This window comes from Falco biarmicus, chromosome 4, assembly GCF_023638135.1.
Source record: "Falco biarmicus isolate bFalBia1 chromosome 4, bFalBia1.pri, whole genome shotgun sequence".
Classification (NCBI taxonomy): domain Eukaryota; kingdom Metazoa; phylum Chordata; class Aves; order Falconiformes; family Falconidae; genus Falco; species Falco biarmicus.
In genome coordinates, this window is record NC_079291.1 from 15919303 (window position 1) to 15938662 (window position 19360).

Sequence of the window (19360 nt, forward strand, 5' to 3'; positions counted from 1 at the left end):
TCCAAATGCTGGTTTTTAATCCTCTTTTTTGTGGGAGGCTGGAAAAATACTAGTCATGTTGTTGATGTAGGAGCAAAAGAGCAATGCCAGGAAACACAAGCATCAATCCTGGTAACTATCAGCAAAGGCAAAATTATACTTGTACGGAAATCTGGGAAGCATGTCTATTTAAGCGACAGACAACTGGAGCACTTTTGCACATTTCCCATACAGGAACTAATGAATTACCTAACTACTTAATCATCTCCAGGCTTTGTGTTGACTACAAAAATGCTTACAAACAAGTTAATTTAAAATCTAGAAAAGAAAACAGGGGAGTATCAGCCTTATGGAAAACAGTTTACTACCAAGGTTATTATTAAGGCAAATATAAATGTCATTAATTTCCTGTATGAAAGGAGACCAAACAAACAGCCCAGGTTAACAAACAAAACTCCACATGGGGAAGGTGGGGATCATGGGAGAGTGGGGTAGCTCCCCTCTTTGGAAAAGTCTGAGGATCTCTTGTATTCATCCTGTTACAATACACCCTGCCATTTGTGGGGTTCACAGTTTGATGTTTTGGCTTAAGCCCCTGGCACAACTAGACGCTCTTGAATGCAGAAATTAAAGAACAAAGCAGAGGCATAGTACCGTAAGCTCTCTGTAATTTTCAGCAATATCTCAAGCTCCCTCTCATTTAAAAAGAGCACACTTGCCCCTGGTCATTTTCTCCAACTCTTTTTCTGCTTGTCATACATATAGCAGGTGGGTTACCTTCCTTTCACAACCTGGCCAGCCTTCCACACAGCCAAATATGCAGACAAGGCACAGCAGACAGGAAGATCCTGTTGCTGGATGAAGAAAATCTCTCAGAGAGGTTAGCAGACTTGGAAGAGAACACAGGAAAAAAAAAAAAAAAAAAAAAAAAAAAAAAAAAGAGTATCAGGTTTTGGAGGAAAGCTTTGGTGTACTTTTGGCTGTCCTCTTCATGCCATGGGACAATCACTCATTGGTACCTCTGGGACTTACTGCTGACATGGGACCTCAATGTTTTTAAAATGGTGATGCAAAGCAATTAGTGCTTAATAGATAGGCAAGTCACTACTGCTCTTACTATGAACAAGCCAATTGAAAAAGCTCAAATAGCATACATTTGCATTGGTTTTGATCTTCATGGATTATCACGCTACTCAAAATACCTTTGCTCTTCTTTCATTCTCAGTATGCTTCTGGTTTGTCTCAGTTTTTCTCAGCCAATTTTAATTTCTGTTTACAGATAATCTTGCACCTTGTTTAGCTTCATCTGATATTGGCTGCCTTCCTCGCCATCAGAATCCAGACAGCACAACAAGCTTCAATAACATCAATGGGAAAGTGACACAAATTAAAAGTTTGATATAGTCTCAGAGTAAGTTCCCAGCATTATCTTGACAGAAGTCATCTCTTGCATGTCCTGAAGTAACACAAAATTCAAACCTGCATCAAATGTGCTTGGCTTGTTTTTGTTAGCAGCTAATCAAAATCATGCCAGCAAGTCCTCCCAGAAGAAAAGAGAGAGTAATAGAAAATTATATTTTTTGGTTTTTATTTTTTCTCTAATTTTATTTTTTTTGAAAGAGTAGGTGCAAAGTAGCACCTATAGCCAAGCCTTGGCACAATACCCTGCCTCTGCCCATTTATAAACCCCTCTGCCAGTACCTATCGCAGCAGTATCGTAAGCTATGTCTGACTTTAACCAAGCCCAGTTTGGGTCATTGCATAATATGGCAAACAGAGAAGTGCTGGAGGCTCCATGTGGGCCCAGACCTAAGTGGTTCCAAGATATGGCAGGTCTGCTGTAAAGGAATTATAGAGGAATGAAGGCAGGTTAATTAACACTGTTAATATACAGCTGTGGGATGGCTTCAGGGGCGGTGGGTCGGCTGATGTGGATAAGGTGCAGCTGTGGCTGGTTCCTGCTAAGTAGTTAAATAGCCCTAAGGGCCAGGTGAAGAGGAGCAGCTAATGAAGAGAGACCTGGAAGAAGCAGAGGGAGGAGAGAGAGTGTCCTGAATGTAGGAGAGACAAGAAGGATGATGCAGCAGAGGCAAGAAGCATTATGGACTGGCCTGAAGTGTATGAAGAAACAGCATGAACAGTAGACAAACTGTTGAAACCTTGTGGGGGATTGGTGGTGTGCTGGGGCAAGGTGCGAGAACTACTTATTGAAGTTAACCTGGTATGGGATGGTAAAAGCCTTGTTGCAGCCTACTAGTTTGCTAGTGCTGTGACAGTCTGCATTTATGTATAGCATCCATCTAACTTCCTTGGAAGCATTTAAGATGGTGATTAATTTAGTATTAATCTAAACAGATTATCCTCAGCTTCAAGCAGATGAAATACATAAGTAGATTTTCAGGATAAGAAAGCAATATTTTAGTAAAATGAACGGATTAAAAAGATAAGACAAAGGTCTGACTATTCAATCAGCTATAATCTTGATGGCAGGTCTTGAGAAATATAGGTCAATATGTTTAACGTTAGGTACTTCAGCAGTCCTGAGATTGAAATGCCTTTAAAAAAAAATCATAATTCTGAATTTGAGGCGGTGATGTGACTTTCAAAATGTTTTCAAGACAACATAAAGTAATTCTCTCATTCTTTTGCTACTGCAGCTCACTCTGAGCTCTGCTGTGTTGTCCTCAGTTGAGGTGAAGGGCACTAGACACAAACAAAGACGTTTTCATTTGTAAGCAACGACAGCCAGCTCTTCCACATCATGTCCCTTCTTCTTGGAAGTGGGAACCTCTCAGGTTCCTGAGCTGAATCTAGCAGGGATCATGAATTAGAGCTGTGACCTGTAGAGCCCACCATATGAATGACAATCAAATTCAACAAGGGTTCATCTTAACAGGCCAGGCAGGGGTTGGATATGCTGCTCGCTCATCTGTCTGCCCTGAGTAGGCAGTAATCCCCGCAGAGCACAGGGAGCAAGCAGGGACACAAGCCCTCAAATGGTCCCACATGAATCATGGGAGTGCAGGGGTCAGGGCTAGTGTGAGGGAAATCATCTGTTGAGGTTAAAAGATGTCCCACCTCGTCACGAGCTCTCTTGTTTGTCCTGGGGAAAGGTGTCAGGTGAGGACTGCACTGCCTGTCCCCTCACACCACAAAATGCCCTGTCTTCCCCCCGCCCAGGAACTTGCACAGCAGCTCAGAGAGATTTGAGACTGGAAGATCTGTTATATCAAAGTCACCATTGCTGGCCAAAAGGGAGATCAACAGGAAAGCAAAATCAAATTAGTGAAACTGTACCAGTTTATAAGCTGGGTAGACATCAGAGCTGCTCTCAGTTTTTCTGCGGTGAAAAGGTTATAGTTTAAGCATATTTGACAGGTAGACACAACCAAGCAGAAAGCTTACACTCAATAAATACTTACTTTTAGTCATATAAGAAGCCCCTATCCCTAGAGCACAAAAAGGTACATGCTACTTTAAGCATTGCATAAACCAATGTGTTGGTTTAAACACTGCTAGAAACACAACAGCGAAGAGAAAGGCTTGAAAATGAGAAGAATCAACAGTGGCCAGCAGCAAAAGGGCACAATCCACAGGAAAAAGAATGAATTTTATGTTCCTTGGAGGCTACTACAAGCTACGTGCAGTGATTAAAAACAGCTTTGAACTGTAGAGTGTTGATGACATGTTAAGATGCTATTTTCCAGCCAAAGCTAGAATTAATTAATTGCTCTTTTCCTCATTAGTCAAAAAGACATCACAAAACAACTATTGGCTTTTTCTTTGAATCTGCCTCTCAAAAAAGCCAAAAAAAAAATAGAGAAATAAAATTGAGGACCAAATGCCGCTGAAATATAACCCTGAACTACATGGCCACTTCACAGAGTATCTGAATACACTGTGGAAGTAAGCAGAATTAAACACTGCGCAACTTTCTACAGAGATTCAGTCCCAGTTAATTGACTCTTTATTTACAGTGGATTTCCTAGGTTGGCATGTTAAATATGTGAAGTACACAGATATATGCAGTGACAAATTTAGCCTCATGTTGCCCAGCAGAAGATCCTTCAGACTCTCAGGAGCGCTCTTACATGTTCCTTAGGTGACTATCTTGCTTTTATCCGCAGCCGTCCTCATCAAAGACCTACTGAAACGTTTGTAGGCCTGAGGGGCCAAGGACTGAGCAGCTGCCAGGCAGCCCTGGTAAGCCCTTGTAATACGTGAAGGCGGCGCAGGTACTCTGCCTGAGGTGAGGTGCTGTTTGGTCTTCTAAAATGCATGCCCGTGCCTGAACTCTCTAATTAAAAGGGTTGCTATCTACCTCTAGTAGGTTAATAACTGCCTATCACTGCTGAAATTCAACTTCTGCCCCATATTTTTCAAGTTTTCAGCGCAAGCTCCGAGTGCATCCCTCTTAAGCCGGGCTGCCGCGTCGGAGAGCCGCGCTTCCCTCCCGGCCCGCCTGCTGGGAGGCTCGGGGCTTCGAAACACAGCTCCGTCCCTCTGAGCCATTCGGCTCTCACACAGCCGCGCCGGGCCGGGCCGCCGTGCGCGGGAGGCGGTGCGGGGGCGGTGCATGCGCCGTGCCGGCCGCCGGCGCCAAAAGCGAGACCAAGATGGCGGCGGCCAGGGCGCGGAAGTGAGGCTTGGGGCGCGTGAGGGGCAGCGGCGGGTTCCCGCGCAGGTAACGGTTCCCCCCGCGGCGGGCGCGCCTCCCGTCGGGCTAACGGCTCAAACGGCCGCCGGTCTCTGCTCCTCCTCACGCCCACCCCCGGGCGGCCTTTGCCTCCGGAGCCTGCACCCCGGCACCCTCCCCGCTTCCCCCGGCCCGCTCGTTAGCGTCGCGGCCCGCGCCTTGCCGCTGGCGAGGCAGGCTCCCCCCCCGCCTCCCCCAGCGGTCCCGCGCCCCGCAGTCTCCCCCAGCCAGCCCCCTGGGGAGCTTTGCCCTAACGTTGTGTGACCCGGGCTGCGGCCCCTTTCCCTCTTGCATCCGCTGCTCTGACCCCTGCTCATGTGACTGGTAGGGCCCGAGGTCGCTAATGCACCCTGGCAGGCGTGACATTGGCAGGTGGGCTTCTGAGCTGTGTGCGGGCATGGGGTCTAGCTTGTGTCTTCCTGTCTCACTTCAATGAAGGATTCAAGGCTTCACAGCTGTATAGCTGTTGTGTTTTAAAATCCGTATTTTGTAAATCAGCAATGCTGAAAGTGGCCTGCCGTAATGAAGCACTCCTTTCTGTTGTCAAATAAATTGAAGTAATAGATACAAGTAATAAAAAAAAATAAACCCAAGCAAAACAGTGAAATGTTCTTGCTAATTTTGAGCTGAGTACATAAGTGTAAGGTTATGGAGAGGGAAAAATTAGGTGCCTCCTGTATAATTTGTGTGCAGGGAATCCTAAATTCACTCCTTGGATTTGTTGTTTCTATGAATGAGAGATATTTTAGAGATTAGCAACAAAAAAATCAAAGCACTAGCATGATACATGCAAATGAAAAAATGTTAAAAAGGGGCCTGCTTGATAAATAAGAGAGAAAAGGTGCAATTCTGTAGATATTAGATCTAATGAGATTGGCAATGAGGTCTTGTGTATGCATGTGTAATGAATGCTAAGGAAGTGTAACTCCCACTAGCTTATTGAGGACCTAGGTGATGTAGCAATTATTTTTACTGATAATGTTGCTGTTGTATGGGGAATACATAAATAAAACAAATTCTTATACACTTATTTCTATATACTCTCTACACAGAGATTTTCCTAATGTAACTGCAAGAAAAATTATGAACTGACTGAAATAGCTAGCTTGGTCCAACAGTCAAGTGTATAGGCCAAAAATCTGAAGAAAAAATAAACAACCAAACCTCTCAACCACAGAGGCTAGGATATATTGATGTAAATAAAGAAACAAGTTTTTTAAAAGGGAATTTGGGGTGAAGATGAGGAAGAAATCTCAGAGTAGGGGTTTTCTTAATGCTGTATTTCCTACTGGAGAAAGTAAAATCCATAAATATCGTACTGAGACCAATCCCAAACATGCGGACTATCTGATCTTTCTCACATCTGAGTAGATTTACTTTAGAAGACTCACTCTAAAGCACGATGAGTTCTTCTAACTGGATTTTTAGTTGAAAGAGGAAGCCTTAGCAAAATATTCAATTTAGAGCATCTAGTTGAAATCTACTAATTATAGTCATCCTCCCCCGTGTCTTCTCAGTGATGACAAATTCAGTAGTTTTACAGTATAATTTCATCCAACTTCTCCCCATTTCATTCTAAATTTTTACTAACACCTTGTTAACCATGTTCTGTTCAGGCAGCTGAGCTTCTTGAACCTTCAATTGACTAGTCCTGCCTTTATGGGAGATTGAATGTAAGAATTTTATCTTATTAGAGAAGACATCTAACAGAACAGCGTTGTTCCGTGCAAGGGCCACAGCTCTCTTGGCTAAAAAATTAATGCTTTTGTAATTCAAACACTTGGGAATAACGTGCAAGTACCAGGGAAAACCACCAAGTAATCTAAATCCAGCTAAAATAGGTTTCATAGCTACCAAATGTCTGTATAATCATAATAACCGTGGCATTGCTGTTATATATTGTAGACTGAAACATGTATTTTTGTCTTTTCCAGATATCATAACCTTAAGAATGCAGGTGGTTTGTCAGAGAGTTGGTACTTCTTCCTCATGTTTGAAGAGACAACTAAATGGCTTCCTGGGTTTACTTAAATTGCAGAGGAGACTGGTTCCTGCTTATGTCAGAACTATTTACAGTGAGACGGGGAAATGGGAAAAAAGCTATGGGTTGAAGACAAGAAAAAGAGTTGAAAATTGGTGGCTCCCAAGAATAAAGGAACAGTTCTGCAGAATTTCAGAAACTGATGTAAGCATTATGAAAAATTTGGAAATTACGTTTGATATTTTGGATGGAATTAGTTGAAATTTAGTACAGTTGGCTTATAACAAGGAGATGTATGTTACATTTCAGGAGAAAATACTTCTATATTATAGTAGATTATTTAAAACAGCTTATGAAATAGGTACAAAAATAGAAATTAAAAAAATGTTAAGGAAAACACAGTGATAAGCAGAGTATGAACTTATAAATTTAGGGGAGTGTCGAAGTAATCAATTCTTTCTACATTATACCACATTTAGGAATTCATTATTTAAAGTATTAAATGAAGCATGTACATTTGCAACTTCTGTAAACAATTTTCTCAAGGTCTTGTTTCCAATTGTTATGACAAATCTATTACATTGCACACTGTGACTCATTAAGACCTATGTTAAGGGAAGATGATTTAAGAATATTTTCTGATTTATAGTGTTTTAGGATTAATAAGTGACTTGCAGAAAAAGCAAGTTTTCCCCATGCAATAAAATATCTTGAAACAATGTTAATCTTGGTCTCTGATTCTTTTTGCCTTCACAATTATGCTCAGTCACACAGATACAAAAACATTTTTGTGCCCCTTCACTGTTTTTGTTAATTTAGGCTTGTGTCTTTAATATCTGACAGTACATGTAATACACAGGTACACCATATGTCATACCTATGATAAATTCTAAATTGTGTGTTTAATGATATTTTTGTTTAGCCTTACAGTTAAAGTAGATTTAATAACATCTCATATTAAGAGGCAAATAGCGCATAGTGCTGCAGTGAAGCATTCAGAATATTTCTGATGTTGCTATTACTGGACAAAAGTGGTGAAGTGACATTTGCTAAATATGCATAGAGTTTTGTTCAGAACAGTAAAAGCTGTCCATAATTTTTTTCACTATTAACATAAGGAAAACAATGTAGGAACTTACCCAGCATGGATCAATGATAAATTCAATCGTAATCAAGATGTATTAGGAATAAATTTCCTGAGAGAGATGATGTTTGATTTCTTTAACTTTTGTCAGTTTCTCAAACCCAACTAAATGAAGTTTTTACCTTTTCACTACAAGATACTGCTTGTAAGATATCTTTGGATCTGAGCATACGTAGTGGAACTGAACAGTTTCACTTCAGTGAATGTTCATGCAATTGCAAATGATTGAGTTAGTTGCTCGGTGAGTTAATGCTGTTTAGCTGACAAAAAGCAACTGGCCAGGAGTGAGCTCCATGTTTATTGTGAATACAAGGTAAAACACTTATTTAAACTGTTAAGAGGATAATTTAATCTGTCATGTTTTCATTTTTTGGTGGGATAGACTGGGAGCACGTAGATAATCAGTTACAGATGCTATGGTAGGGAATGGTGATTTGTTAAGCTGCAGTTATATTAATACATATTTTGTTGAGTAAAAATTGATTAAAAACATAATTTTTTAAGTGCCATATAAATACAAATTGATGAGATGGCAGCCAAGTCTGGTAAAGCATCTCTGTTTACAGCCCCAAAGAATTTGATCTTACTAACTTTGTCAGTGCTTGCTTGGATCACTGGTTACAACAGAACTTTGTTTCTCCTCATGGTACCATATAGTCTATAATGTGCACATGTATTTATTCAAGTGAAATGCTAACTCATGTAGTTAAAACTTTCTAAAAATTTTTTTCTAGAAATCAAGACCAAAATTTTATGTGCTTTCTATGTTCCCATATCCTTCTGGAAAGCTTCACATGGGCCACGTTCGTGTCTACACCATCAGTGATGCAGTAGCTCGGTTCCAGAAAATGAGAGGGATGCAGGTAAGAGAAGATCAGCAGTAGGGCTAAGTGTTTTCTTGATGTTTAAGTGAAGGTTTAGTTGGAATATATGCTACAGGTTTGTAGATAATGACCTGTGGAGTTTTGAATATTGAATTTGAGACTTTTTTGAAATGTGGTGGTCAGAACTCACTCTTGATAACAAATTCTTAGAAGCTATCTCAAATGATAGAGCTGATGGTGTATCAGCTACCTGAATCTATTGATGTAAGGCACAGTGTTGAGATGTGTGGCTGCACTTTCTATAAGAGGAGACTGAAGACCCTACTGCTGTCTGGGTTGGGACCATGGGAGAGGCAAAGGTGTAGCTGGCAAGAGAAAACTGAGACACCATGGAAGTCAACTCATTTCACCTCTCCTGCTTCTGAGAACTGGTTGCTGTCCTTTGTCAGACTGAGGGATGTCCTGCTTCACTGTGCCAGCTGGGAAGCAAACCCTTTCTTGTGACTGCTACAAGTCAGATAACAGGGTCATGTCACATGTCACATTGTGTGGATGTAACTGTAGAAGTGTCTGTTCTGCAGCAGCTGACCCCTTGGCTTGCCTATTTCAGCCTTGCTCACACATATGGAACGCTGAAGGTGCAAGTCTACAAGGTAGGCTAAGACTAACTTACTTGCTGCCTCTGCAAGGAGAAATTCCACTTTCCCTTCTATATTCCTCTGTTTCCCAGTCCGCCCTGTGCCTGCCATCATTTCTCCCTTGCTCCCTTCTCTCTCCCCGTTAGGTAGAAGGTGTAGTGGAGAGCCTAGTCCCTGCGGTCTACAGGTGGGATCATGCTCGGTGTTGTGCAGTAAAGGCTGGTGGGTAAAAGTTGAAGGATGTAAGGAAGGTGTGGGAGAATTGTTGCCTGATTGACAATCATATTATGAAGGAAGAAGACATTTGGTAGGGGGAAAAAGTTGAGAATCTGGGAAACAGTAGGAAGGAGGAATATGGGGAGAGAATACACAATTTTGGCGTAGGGAGCAAAAGGAAAGAAACATCCCTAGGCAAGAATCTAGGATGAGACTTAGAAAGGAATTCTCTCTAATGAATGAGAGAGAAGGAGCAGCTTAAGAATATAGGAATCAGAACCTCAAAAGAGTACAAAGAAGATGAAATGGAGAAATAAATATTGGTTGCTGGTTGTGTATTTCCTTGCTACAAGTGCTGTAGAAGTGTCGCGTTTCCTGGATGTATCACCATCCATGAGACTTTTAAAGGTATTGTCACTGAATTATTCAGTGTGTTGCCTTTCCAAATAACTATGCGTTTTATGCCAATGTTGAACATACTGTACACTGAATATGTGCTGCTATGCTGCTTTACAGAAAGGCATTCTCATGCTTTTAAAATTACAGGAAAAAGAAATAACTGCCTTAGACTTTAAATAAGAAAAAAAATACCCCAGTTGGTTGTAACACTAATCTTTCCTAAGTCCTCTGAATGACCAGAACTTAGATCTCGCTAAAAACTAATGAGCTAACTGGGCTCTTGAAGGGATTTGGATGTTAAGACCGCTGGAGATGTCATTTCATGACATGGCTTATCTTTCATCAGTAACAGTGGAGATATCCACTAATTTCTGTTCAGAAATATGAAAACTTGCTTACTCTTGCACTAGCAAAGATAAAGTGAAAATAATTGTCTACATTCAGTAGGATGCTGTAGGTGTTAGGTTTTGAATACAAGGTAAATAAGCACCTTTAGTAGAAACTTTTGGAGAAAATTAAAAGATAATGTAATTGCAGTGAAACACGAGCCACTGTGAAAGCAAGTTTTTATTTCCACATTTGGCTATTTTTTCTAGAAAAGTTTAAAAAGTCTTTTAAAGTTTTAAAATCTTGCATTTCAGCTTATTTTTATATTTCATGTAAAAATGACTTTGAAGGATATTAGAGTGCCTGCAGATCATGCTGAATTTCTATAAATACATGTGTCTTCTGTTGTGTTAACCACTTTGAACATCTATTTATGACTAAAGGTGGGCAGCTAAAGAATTTAACCTTCATGTACGATTAAGAGACATTAAAGATCTCTCAGATGATTTTCTGAGTATGTCAGATTAAGAGCTATTGTGTTGGTGATGTACAATAACTTGCTGGAACTTATATTTACCTTAAAACCCCTTTTCTTTATTAGCCTTGCTAATTTCTCCATCACTCAGAATTAAAATATTTGATTTTCTCCTTGCAATTAATTTATTAGCCTCTAGATGTTTTGTCTGGCCATCTTTATAGTTGTACAACGAATTAAAGATTTAAATTTCTTTATTGTGATGATAGTAAGCTATGACATAGTTATGTCTTATCATACATAAAATTTTATATTCCCAAGAAAAGTGTTTTCCCTGTATTCAAGGGAATTACTGGAATTCTTCAGTACATAAAAAGAAACAATGCTTTAGAAACAAAAAATGTTAGTATGCGTAAGTTTGAAGTTACTCTATTGATTTTTTTTTCTGGAAATTCAGCTTTAATATTGCATGTTTGAAAGTTCAGGGACTGCTGATTTTTCTTGAGTGAACATTGTAAGTAGAAGTGAATGTATTTCATGTACTCGAGGCACATTTAATGTAAGATTTTTGTGTCGTAATGTTGTTTAAACTTTGCTTCCATCATTTCCAAACTGTAAAAAGGGGTCATTGAAAATAATCTTAGGAACTGTATCTCTACATATAGGTGTAGACCCTGGTTAGTAAGTCACAAAGTGGTGCTAGAGGCAATACAGGTAGGTTAAAAGTGTTTGTAAGGCAATGAGGAATGATGGGCTGTTACTACGAAAAATAGAGGCAAAAATATTCAGACTTAAGAGTTCCGAGGGAGAACTTCAGACTAGTGTCTATTTATTGTCTAATAAACAGTAAGGGAAGATACCAGAATAAACATATATGGTGTGTACATAGTTGACTTGTATAATGATTAAGAGAGTAATGTTATGTTGAATAAAGTGGAGATATTTTTCTTAGGGAATGCCTTCATAAGAAAATAGTAAATTAGTTTGACACATGTAATGTGAACAGGCAAGAATTGGCTTATTTGTTATAATAAGTAAGGACAAGTTTGAATGCGTTTGCAAAGGGATTAGAGCTCCTTTGGTAAATTGGAAACATTCTTTGGAATGCATTAGTGTAATTTCTTCATATTGGAGGTAGTTTGAAATCTTAACTAGGAAAGTGATAAATCATTTGGATACTGTTTTTGTGTTTCTCTAAAATGGAACATTAGTATTTCATTTTTTAGCTGAATAGGATCTGATTTTGTTTTAATTAAAATATTCTAGGGAGATAATACTGAAGCTACTGATATTTACCAGAAACTTATACTTCACCAGCATTTTAAGTGGGAAAATAAATATTAGTCACTCTTCCCCCAACCCCTCCTTGGAAGAAATACTGCTTCCACATGAAGCTGTAGATGATATTGGTGACTAATGACCCTGAAAATGGGCAATCAAAGAAATTACCTAATGAGCAGCAGCCTTTTCTGCAATACATGACTGGCTGGTCATTTATTAAATGGTGTGCAGGGGTGGCATTTAATGCAAGTGGAACGTAACAGTAGGCAGTCACTTCTTCAATGTACTGATGAGTTAGAAGCTTCACGGAGTTTTCAGTAAGGGGTGCATGAATGTGTGTGTTGTGGTACAGAGGTAATCACCAGAGTTGTACTGGTGTGGGACCAGCACATTTATTGTGCTGGTGGGTGATGAAGTCCCATTTGTTTTACCTGAAGATCAGACCAGGGAAGCATTGACTTGTTCCAACACTCCTCAAGGACCTGTAGGCAGTGTACGGGAAACACACTCTGTCATACACTTGGACTGGGTTGCTGGGTAAATGATTTGTAGAGTACATCTGTTGTAAGATAACTTGTTTTCATTCTAATTACTGAAGGCGAAATTTGAAGTCCTTGTGTGGAAACTGTAAAATATCTAGGTTACTTAGCATGAATGCACTGAGCTAGTCTCTTTCAAAATGTGTTAAGGATAACATATTTATTGAAGTGCAATTAAAACCGTTTTGCAATGGAAAGTTCTAGTCACAGATCTTATTGCATATATATTTCTTTTAAAATGCTATGAAAAAGTTATTTATATATTTTAAATTACAGATTTGTATCTATTAATAAACGAATCCAAAACTATAATGTACAGTTTCTGGTTGTGTTTTCTCCATGAGTTTGCATGCGTGTTTTGAATTCAAATGTAGGAGTTTTGTAAGAAATTAAGAGATTTCCTATTTATTATTTGAGTGCCATGTTCATGGTGATTTTCACCATGGCAGATTTCCAGTCTGCTGCTGCTTGGGGAAAAAGTATTTACTGCTGCTTTATCATGCTATCATTATCATGTCTTTGATGAATTCCAAAGTGGATAATTTGTGCCTCTCAGAGGACTGAGAATAATTCCCTTAGCAATCAGTAAACAGAGAGTGGTCCAGTTCAATAGTTCCTGTGACATCTTTGTAATAAAATTTTGAATTGAAATTGATACCACAGCGAGACTGTCACCTGTGTGTTGTGCAGAAATGAGAATGATCGTTAGACAATTCAGTGTGAAATTCCCGTACACTAGGATCAGTTTTCTTAATTTATACTTAAACTGCTCCTGATAGATGGGATTGGAAGATTGTCAGTGATATTTCCACAATATCCCCAAATTACTTAACGACCATTTTCTTGTTATCCAGAACATACATTTTTCTTCTCTAAACTGTATTTTCATTGTTTTCCTTTTCAGCAGTGAATCTTTATACTCTTGAAATTGCAAAAGTAAATGGTATTGAAGAAAGACAGGCAAGTTTAATTCAAACTTTATAATTAATTCATCAGTAGGATTAATTATTTCAATACAGTTCCATTTTCTGATGATCTTTAGCTGCTATTCTCAACCATTTTTTTTTTTGTGTGAAGCTATTGTGTCCTTTTGCCAGGTTATGTTCTGTGGTATAAACAAAGTACAAAGTATTACAAGTATCCTCTCTGAATTGAATCTTATTTAAATTTAGCTTTCCAGTAGCAAGTACTGAAGGTGTTAATGAGCTCAGTCTGTTTCATTTTGAAAGAAAAAGAAAATGAGATATTATTGTAAATGTAATTATATTAGACAAGAGTGTGTGAGATTAAGGAAGCAAGCGACACCTTTGTTTTCTAAATGTGGTAATGTGCGGACATAGAATAATTTCTCATATTTTGTATCTTGTGAGAACAAGAGATAAATGAGAGCATTTTATAAGCAGAGTTATGTTTTGATAGGAATCTGTGTGGGTTGATTTTTTTTAAAATTTGAAAGTGCCTTATCAGAATACTAATATGCAGCATTGTGTTGCAGAGAAGCATTGAAATAGTCCTTGCTAGAATGTACACACTAGTAAAAAGTTCATTATTTTAATCTATTTCCAGGTGTGCCTTGTCTGCTTGGGGATTATTTTTTTTTTTGGATGGTGGTAGTATTTTAGCTGTTGTGTAACTGTTTATTACCTAGGACACTTAAAAGACAATCTAGTCTGCATTCAGATGGAGGTCCTGTGTTTAAAATGTATTCTATCTGCAGTCTGTTTACAAATCAGATTTTCAACATGTTCAGCATAATTGTAGGTGGCCAGTGGAAGAAGCAGCCATCCTCTCCTTTCCCCTCTCCATTTGTGTGTCCTTACTGTCTCACTTGTGTGTGGTTGTGCAATTGTCAGATCAAGTGCAAAGAGGGTGACAGTTGCTGCTGGAACGAGGGGTGTTTTCTGGCAGCTGGAAATCATGATCATGGATCACCCATTTGGTCAGCCTGTTTTGCCTTGTTCATGTAGTGTGTCATGGGGCTACAGCTAGAGGCAGGAAACTAGACTTTGCTGTGTTGATTCAAATTGTTAATCTGTCAGCGAGTCTCTTTTCATTTTTGGTTGTGCTATCACGCATTCTCTGAAATAAATGTATTTATTTACAGGCATCTTTGACACTGGTTCTGCTGTCTGTCTTAAAATTTATAATGCATTGGTCTGGATGTAAGAAAGATACATCAGCTCCCTGGTCATATTTTTGAGACATACTGAGCACATCAGGAGAGCAAACAAGTTCTTTGTTTCCTTGCAAACATTAAGGAAAACTCACTGAATCGTCTGTCCTAGTTATGTTGATGGGAGGCATGGAACTGAGTGTTATGAGATCACTATTGGCTTTGTGTTATATAGTACTTACTGATCTTGCCTACTGATGTCAGTGTGATGGGCTGATTGTTGCAGCGGTGAATAGATGGGAAATCCTCTGAGAGGAAGAGCTGAGATCTCAGAAATTAATTCATGGAGTTACTGTGGCTTCTTTACTTTGTCCCACAGTCACATTAAGAGCTCTAGCCGTCATTAATGACAAATTTTTGACCGTGCTGTGAAATGATTCTTAAAGTTGTGCTTCAAGCTAATATGAAGTCAGAGCCTTTGGGATCTAAAATGCTTCACGATGCAACTGTTTTCCTTTTTAATAATCTGCTCCTGAAAAGACCGCTCAGTGTGGTAGTTACTGAGTGCTTTGTTCCCCACGCAGTCATTAATCACTTCCTCGCAACTTCGTGTTCCTGTGCAAAACATAGGATGTTGAATGGTAGAAAACACCAGTCTTTCATAGCTGATCCTGCCTGATCATGTGAACTTCTGAGGATCTTAAGCCATGTAATCTGTGTTCAAGACTAACCTAGTAGTTTTACCGGGGAAGAGTTTACCTGCCCACTTCATTGTGGAGACCAGAAACACAGAGCTGCCTTTGGTGATCGTACTGGCTTCTGCTGTCTTAAAATGATGGAAACTATAGCCTGCCTTCTTCTACCAGGTACAGGCATCCTTAGACTCATGCAAGCCTCCTGTTGTACAAGATAAGTTTATTGTTTGTTTTCTTTCTCTTTGCCCTTAGAGAAAGTACTGTCTGTACCAGAGATGCAATGCTTGGAAGAACGGTCACTCGAGTGAGCAGAATTGAACCCTCAGTTGCATAAGGTTTAGAGACTGCTGTCAGAAGCAATCAAGTCAGCATGCAAGAAAGTCGATGACTTTCTTCTGCTTGTCAGTAATGCTGGAGAGAGCAGCTGTATTTTCTGCTAGTTAGAGTTTATGACGAGCCCATCAAGGAGCTGCAAGGAATATCCTTTGGTCTTCAAAATTGCTTTCTTCCTATTTTTTCTTTGTTTTGAACAGTCAAACTGTTCCTTTATTCTTTGTGCCAACTTCTGACATGTTAGTTGTGTATTTTCTTCTCCTCTTCCACATCTCTTGAGAATTTTGATGCTTTTCAGAACTCTGTGGTTAATCTCAGCCTTGTGTTTTATGTTGGCTAAAGTAGAGCCAAGATGTAATGCCAAGTGCTGTGTGGAGACTGTGCCATTTTAACAGTAGATACGTAACATACATTCCAGCCAGAGGCAGCTGACCTGTTGTTTAGACAAATGCATTTCACAAACCTTTCAAATCCAGTCACAGTAGAGAAGTAAAAGAGACAATAAACTTGAAATAATTTTCTAAACCACTGTGCATGTTACATTCATCTCTATAGCAACTACATAAATAGATCTATCCTGGAGATTAATTTGAGGATATTTTTAATGTCTCTTTAAATTCAGGTTTCTGATTGAAACTTGAATTAGCGTACTTTAACTTGAAGAATGCTATTGGTTGTTAAATTGAACTGTCTTTTGGATGTGATAAGTGAACACGTTGTATGATATTTTTAATATGTATGCTAGAATTGGGAAGATCTGTTTGAGCAGATAACTCCTGCTAGTGCTGATGGTACAGTGATAAAATGTCTGCACGTTAGCTGTCTGGAGCATCAGTCAGCCCTCTTGGGGAGTGCAGTCGATAGTGAAGCTGTTTTTCCCACATCCTTTTGCTCATGAGTGTGAGATTGTGCCTTGCTTTTGGCTGCCTATCTATATCCAGGAGATCTTCAGAAGCCAAATTTTACAAAAAATAATCAGGAGTAGTTTTTCTATTCTCTTCTAATGTGCATCAGCTTGTAGTAAAAGAAGAAATTCGTAGGGATTCAAATATAAGGCATTTGTCTAAACAAAGGAGGGTTGAATAAAAGAAAGTATGTATTATACATGAAAAAAAGAAATCTGGTTTATTTTATCATTTCTGTACAGAGACAGGTCATCAGCAATAGTAGCGGTCAAAAAGAGCTGAGCTGCAGAAACTAATACTTCAGTAGGTCCTTAAGAAATTCTGCTGAAATTTGTACCTTATGTAAGGTTTACCTTTCTTCTTTCTCTTTTATACCAATAGTTTTGATTACTGGTGGGGTGAGGGAGAGAAGGGCTGGGGACAGGAGTGCTTCAACGGGTGTTCACAAGTGGTTTAGGTTTCAAATGAGGTTTTTCCATGTAAGGCTTATAATGTGGAGAGGTACGGAGTTAGGGCTCATATTTTCTGACTCTGTGATATGAGGAACAATAATATGACTGATAATAGGTAAAATTTGTAACACAGAATAGCATTCTGATTTCTGTTAGATTCATACATAAAAAGTGTGCTGTTGCATGGACCCTTACTGTACTGGCTTGAATCACAGTTGATCACAGATTAATACCTTTGGTTTTGTTGCTGCATCAGCGGAGTAATGGTACACAGCGGGTTTAGTTTTAGCTCAGTATTGAAAACGAGAATGTTGAGAAGTCACATCTGTTAAATCCTGTTGCTTTTACACTGAGTTGGTGCCTAGGGCACCTTTATAAACAAGTCTATAAAGTATTTTTTATGAAAGAATCCATTGAAGTCAGAGGATTGGAAGGCTGTGGTAAAAAGGAATAAAAATAATTCAAACCAGTGACAAAAGTAGCTCTTCTGCTTCCAAAATGAACAGATTTTTCACATGGAGATAGTTTATGAGATTACTGTAGCTGGGTTTGCTTGCTTATTGCTTGTTTGCTTACATGCAACTGAAGAACAAATTCTTCATATAAATACTTATTTTAAGGGGTAAACTTTTTTATTTCTTACAACCTATAAAATGTTACTTAAGCGTGTGTTGCTATTGTTAAACTTGTGCACGTTTGTAGGTGTGAGAAATGAGATGGGTTTATCAGGTATCCAATATATGTGTCTTTAATGAGAACATCTTAAGTGCTGGTCTTTCTTTCCCTGCATATTAAAAAGGGGGGTTGAATACTTACTGTATTGCTACATTATTTTTCTAAATAATTTGCACATTAATAGGAAAGATACATATCTATTTCAACAGAAATTGTTATATTTTCTACTATACATTTTTTCCCACCACTGAAATACAATCTGTTAGTTTGTAGTCTATATTGACAAGAGATATTCTAGTAAAATTTGGCTAAAACAGTTTTCCCCATGCTCTTCATTTTATCTGTTGGATTTTAGATTATCATTGGGTATTTTTCTTTCTTCAACAAAAAGAAAAAAATAATATGCTATGCATCAGTTACTGTTAGAAAACCATTGGTTCAGTTAGTTTTGCTTACGTTCTTCTCCTTCTTTAGAATGAATATTCGGTTGTGTTTAGCAGTAGCATCAACTGCTAATTTTGGCCACCACACAAATTTACAAAGGATTAATTTTTGTCATTGTCAACCTCGTATTGAAATAGTCATGAGGATTTATTACATAATACTTTAAGCTCCCTCTAACACCACATTGTAGATGGCAAGTATGCTTCATATTCATCTTTTAAAACAGACCTAGCCATAGTTGGCATGTTTTGAAGATGTTAACTTGGACAAAGCAAATGCTGAAATGCAAAACACCATTCATTATTTGGATGCAAAACACCATTCATTATTTGGATGCAAAACATCATTCATTATTTGGAGGACTCTGTGTGTTGCAGTTGCCATTTCAGAAAGTTATGTAAGATTGTGTTTTCCCATTTTGCTGACAGGTGATAAATCCAATGGGATGGGACGCGTTTGGTTTACCAGCAGAAAATGCTGCAGTTGAACATGGGCTTCACCCTGCAAGCTGGACACAAAGGTAGTTTTTAATTTAAGTTATATGACATTTCCGCTGTGAATACCTGTACTGTGGCCCCCATAAACCAACAAAACAGAGCAAAACCAGTGTAGAATTAGAAGAAAGATGGTACAGAAAGAACCAGGGCTATTTTCCAATGTTTTATGGGACTGTGCAGATGATTCAGTTTTGAAAATTAAATTTATCAGGATGATTTTTAAGGTTTTTGAATATAATCTCAATGACTTTTAAATTATAAAAAAGACAGAATATTGAAAGAGTGACATTTCCCAAACACCCAAATCAATGAGTAAGAAATAAATTGGAATTTCATTGTGATGAGTTAAATCTTAGCATAGAATACACAGTTGAGAATTATGAGCTATGTGGTTAGGTTTACCAGCAGTTTTTAGTACCACATGAAAGAGGAAGAAGATTGTTTTTTCATTTGAGACTGGGTCTTGGAAACTGATAAGAAGCTGTTATTGCTGCTGATTTCTGTGAAAATTTGGGGCTTTGGACCACAGAATTAGGTGTTGTGTTCCCCTAATATTCTTTAAAATTAGTAAAAAGTTACATAAATAAACATTAATTTCTATAAAATACTCTGAAACCAGTCTTCTTAAATGAAGCTGTTTGTTGTGCTTGAGATGCAGTAATCTAGCTGTGGTATCTTTTTGGGCCTTGATCCATTTCCTTCTTTGATAATGCTGTTTCTTTTAAGATTTTTCATGCTTTTGGTCCC

At 38.6% G+C, this 19360-nt stretch overlaps 1 protein-coding gene across 3 annotated transcripts in view; it reads left to right on the forward strand.

Moving 5' to 3' along the window:
* Positions 1 to 4529: 4529 nt before the first annotated feature.
* Positions 4530 to 19360, forward strand: part of LARS2 (leucyl-tRNA synthetase 2, mitochondrial) — an 88630-nt gene continuing 73799 nt past the window's right edge. For 2 of the 3 annotated variants that reach the window (XM_056336124.1, XM_056336125.1), the window contains exons 1-4: positions 4530 to 4663; positions 6610 to 6860; positions 8535 to 8663; positions 18545 to 18636. In XM_056336124.1, the coding sequence (XP_056192099.1) occupies positions 6627 to 6860; positions 8535 to 8663; positions 18545 to 18636 (455 nt within the window). In that variant the 5' untranslated portion in view covers positions 4530 to 4663; positions 6610 to 6626. The remainder of the gene's footprint in view (positions 4664 to 6609; positions 6861 to 8534; positions 8664 to 18544; positions 18637 to 19360) is intronic. The other variant, XM_056336126.1, reaches the window with a different exon arrangement.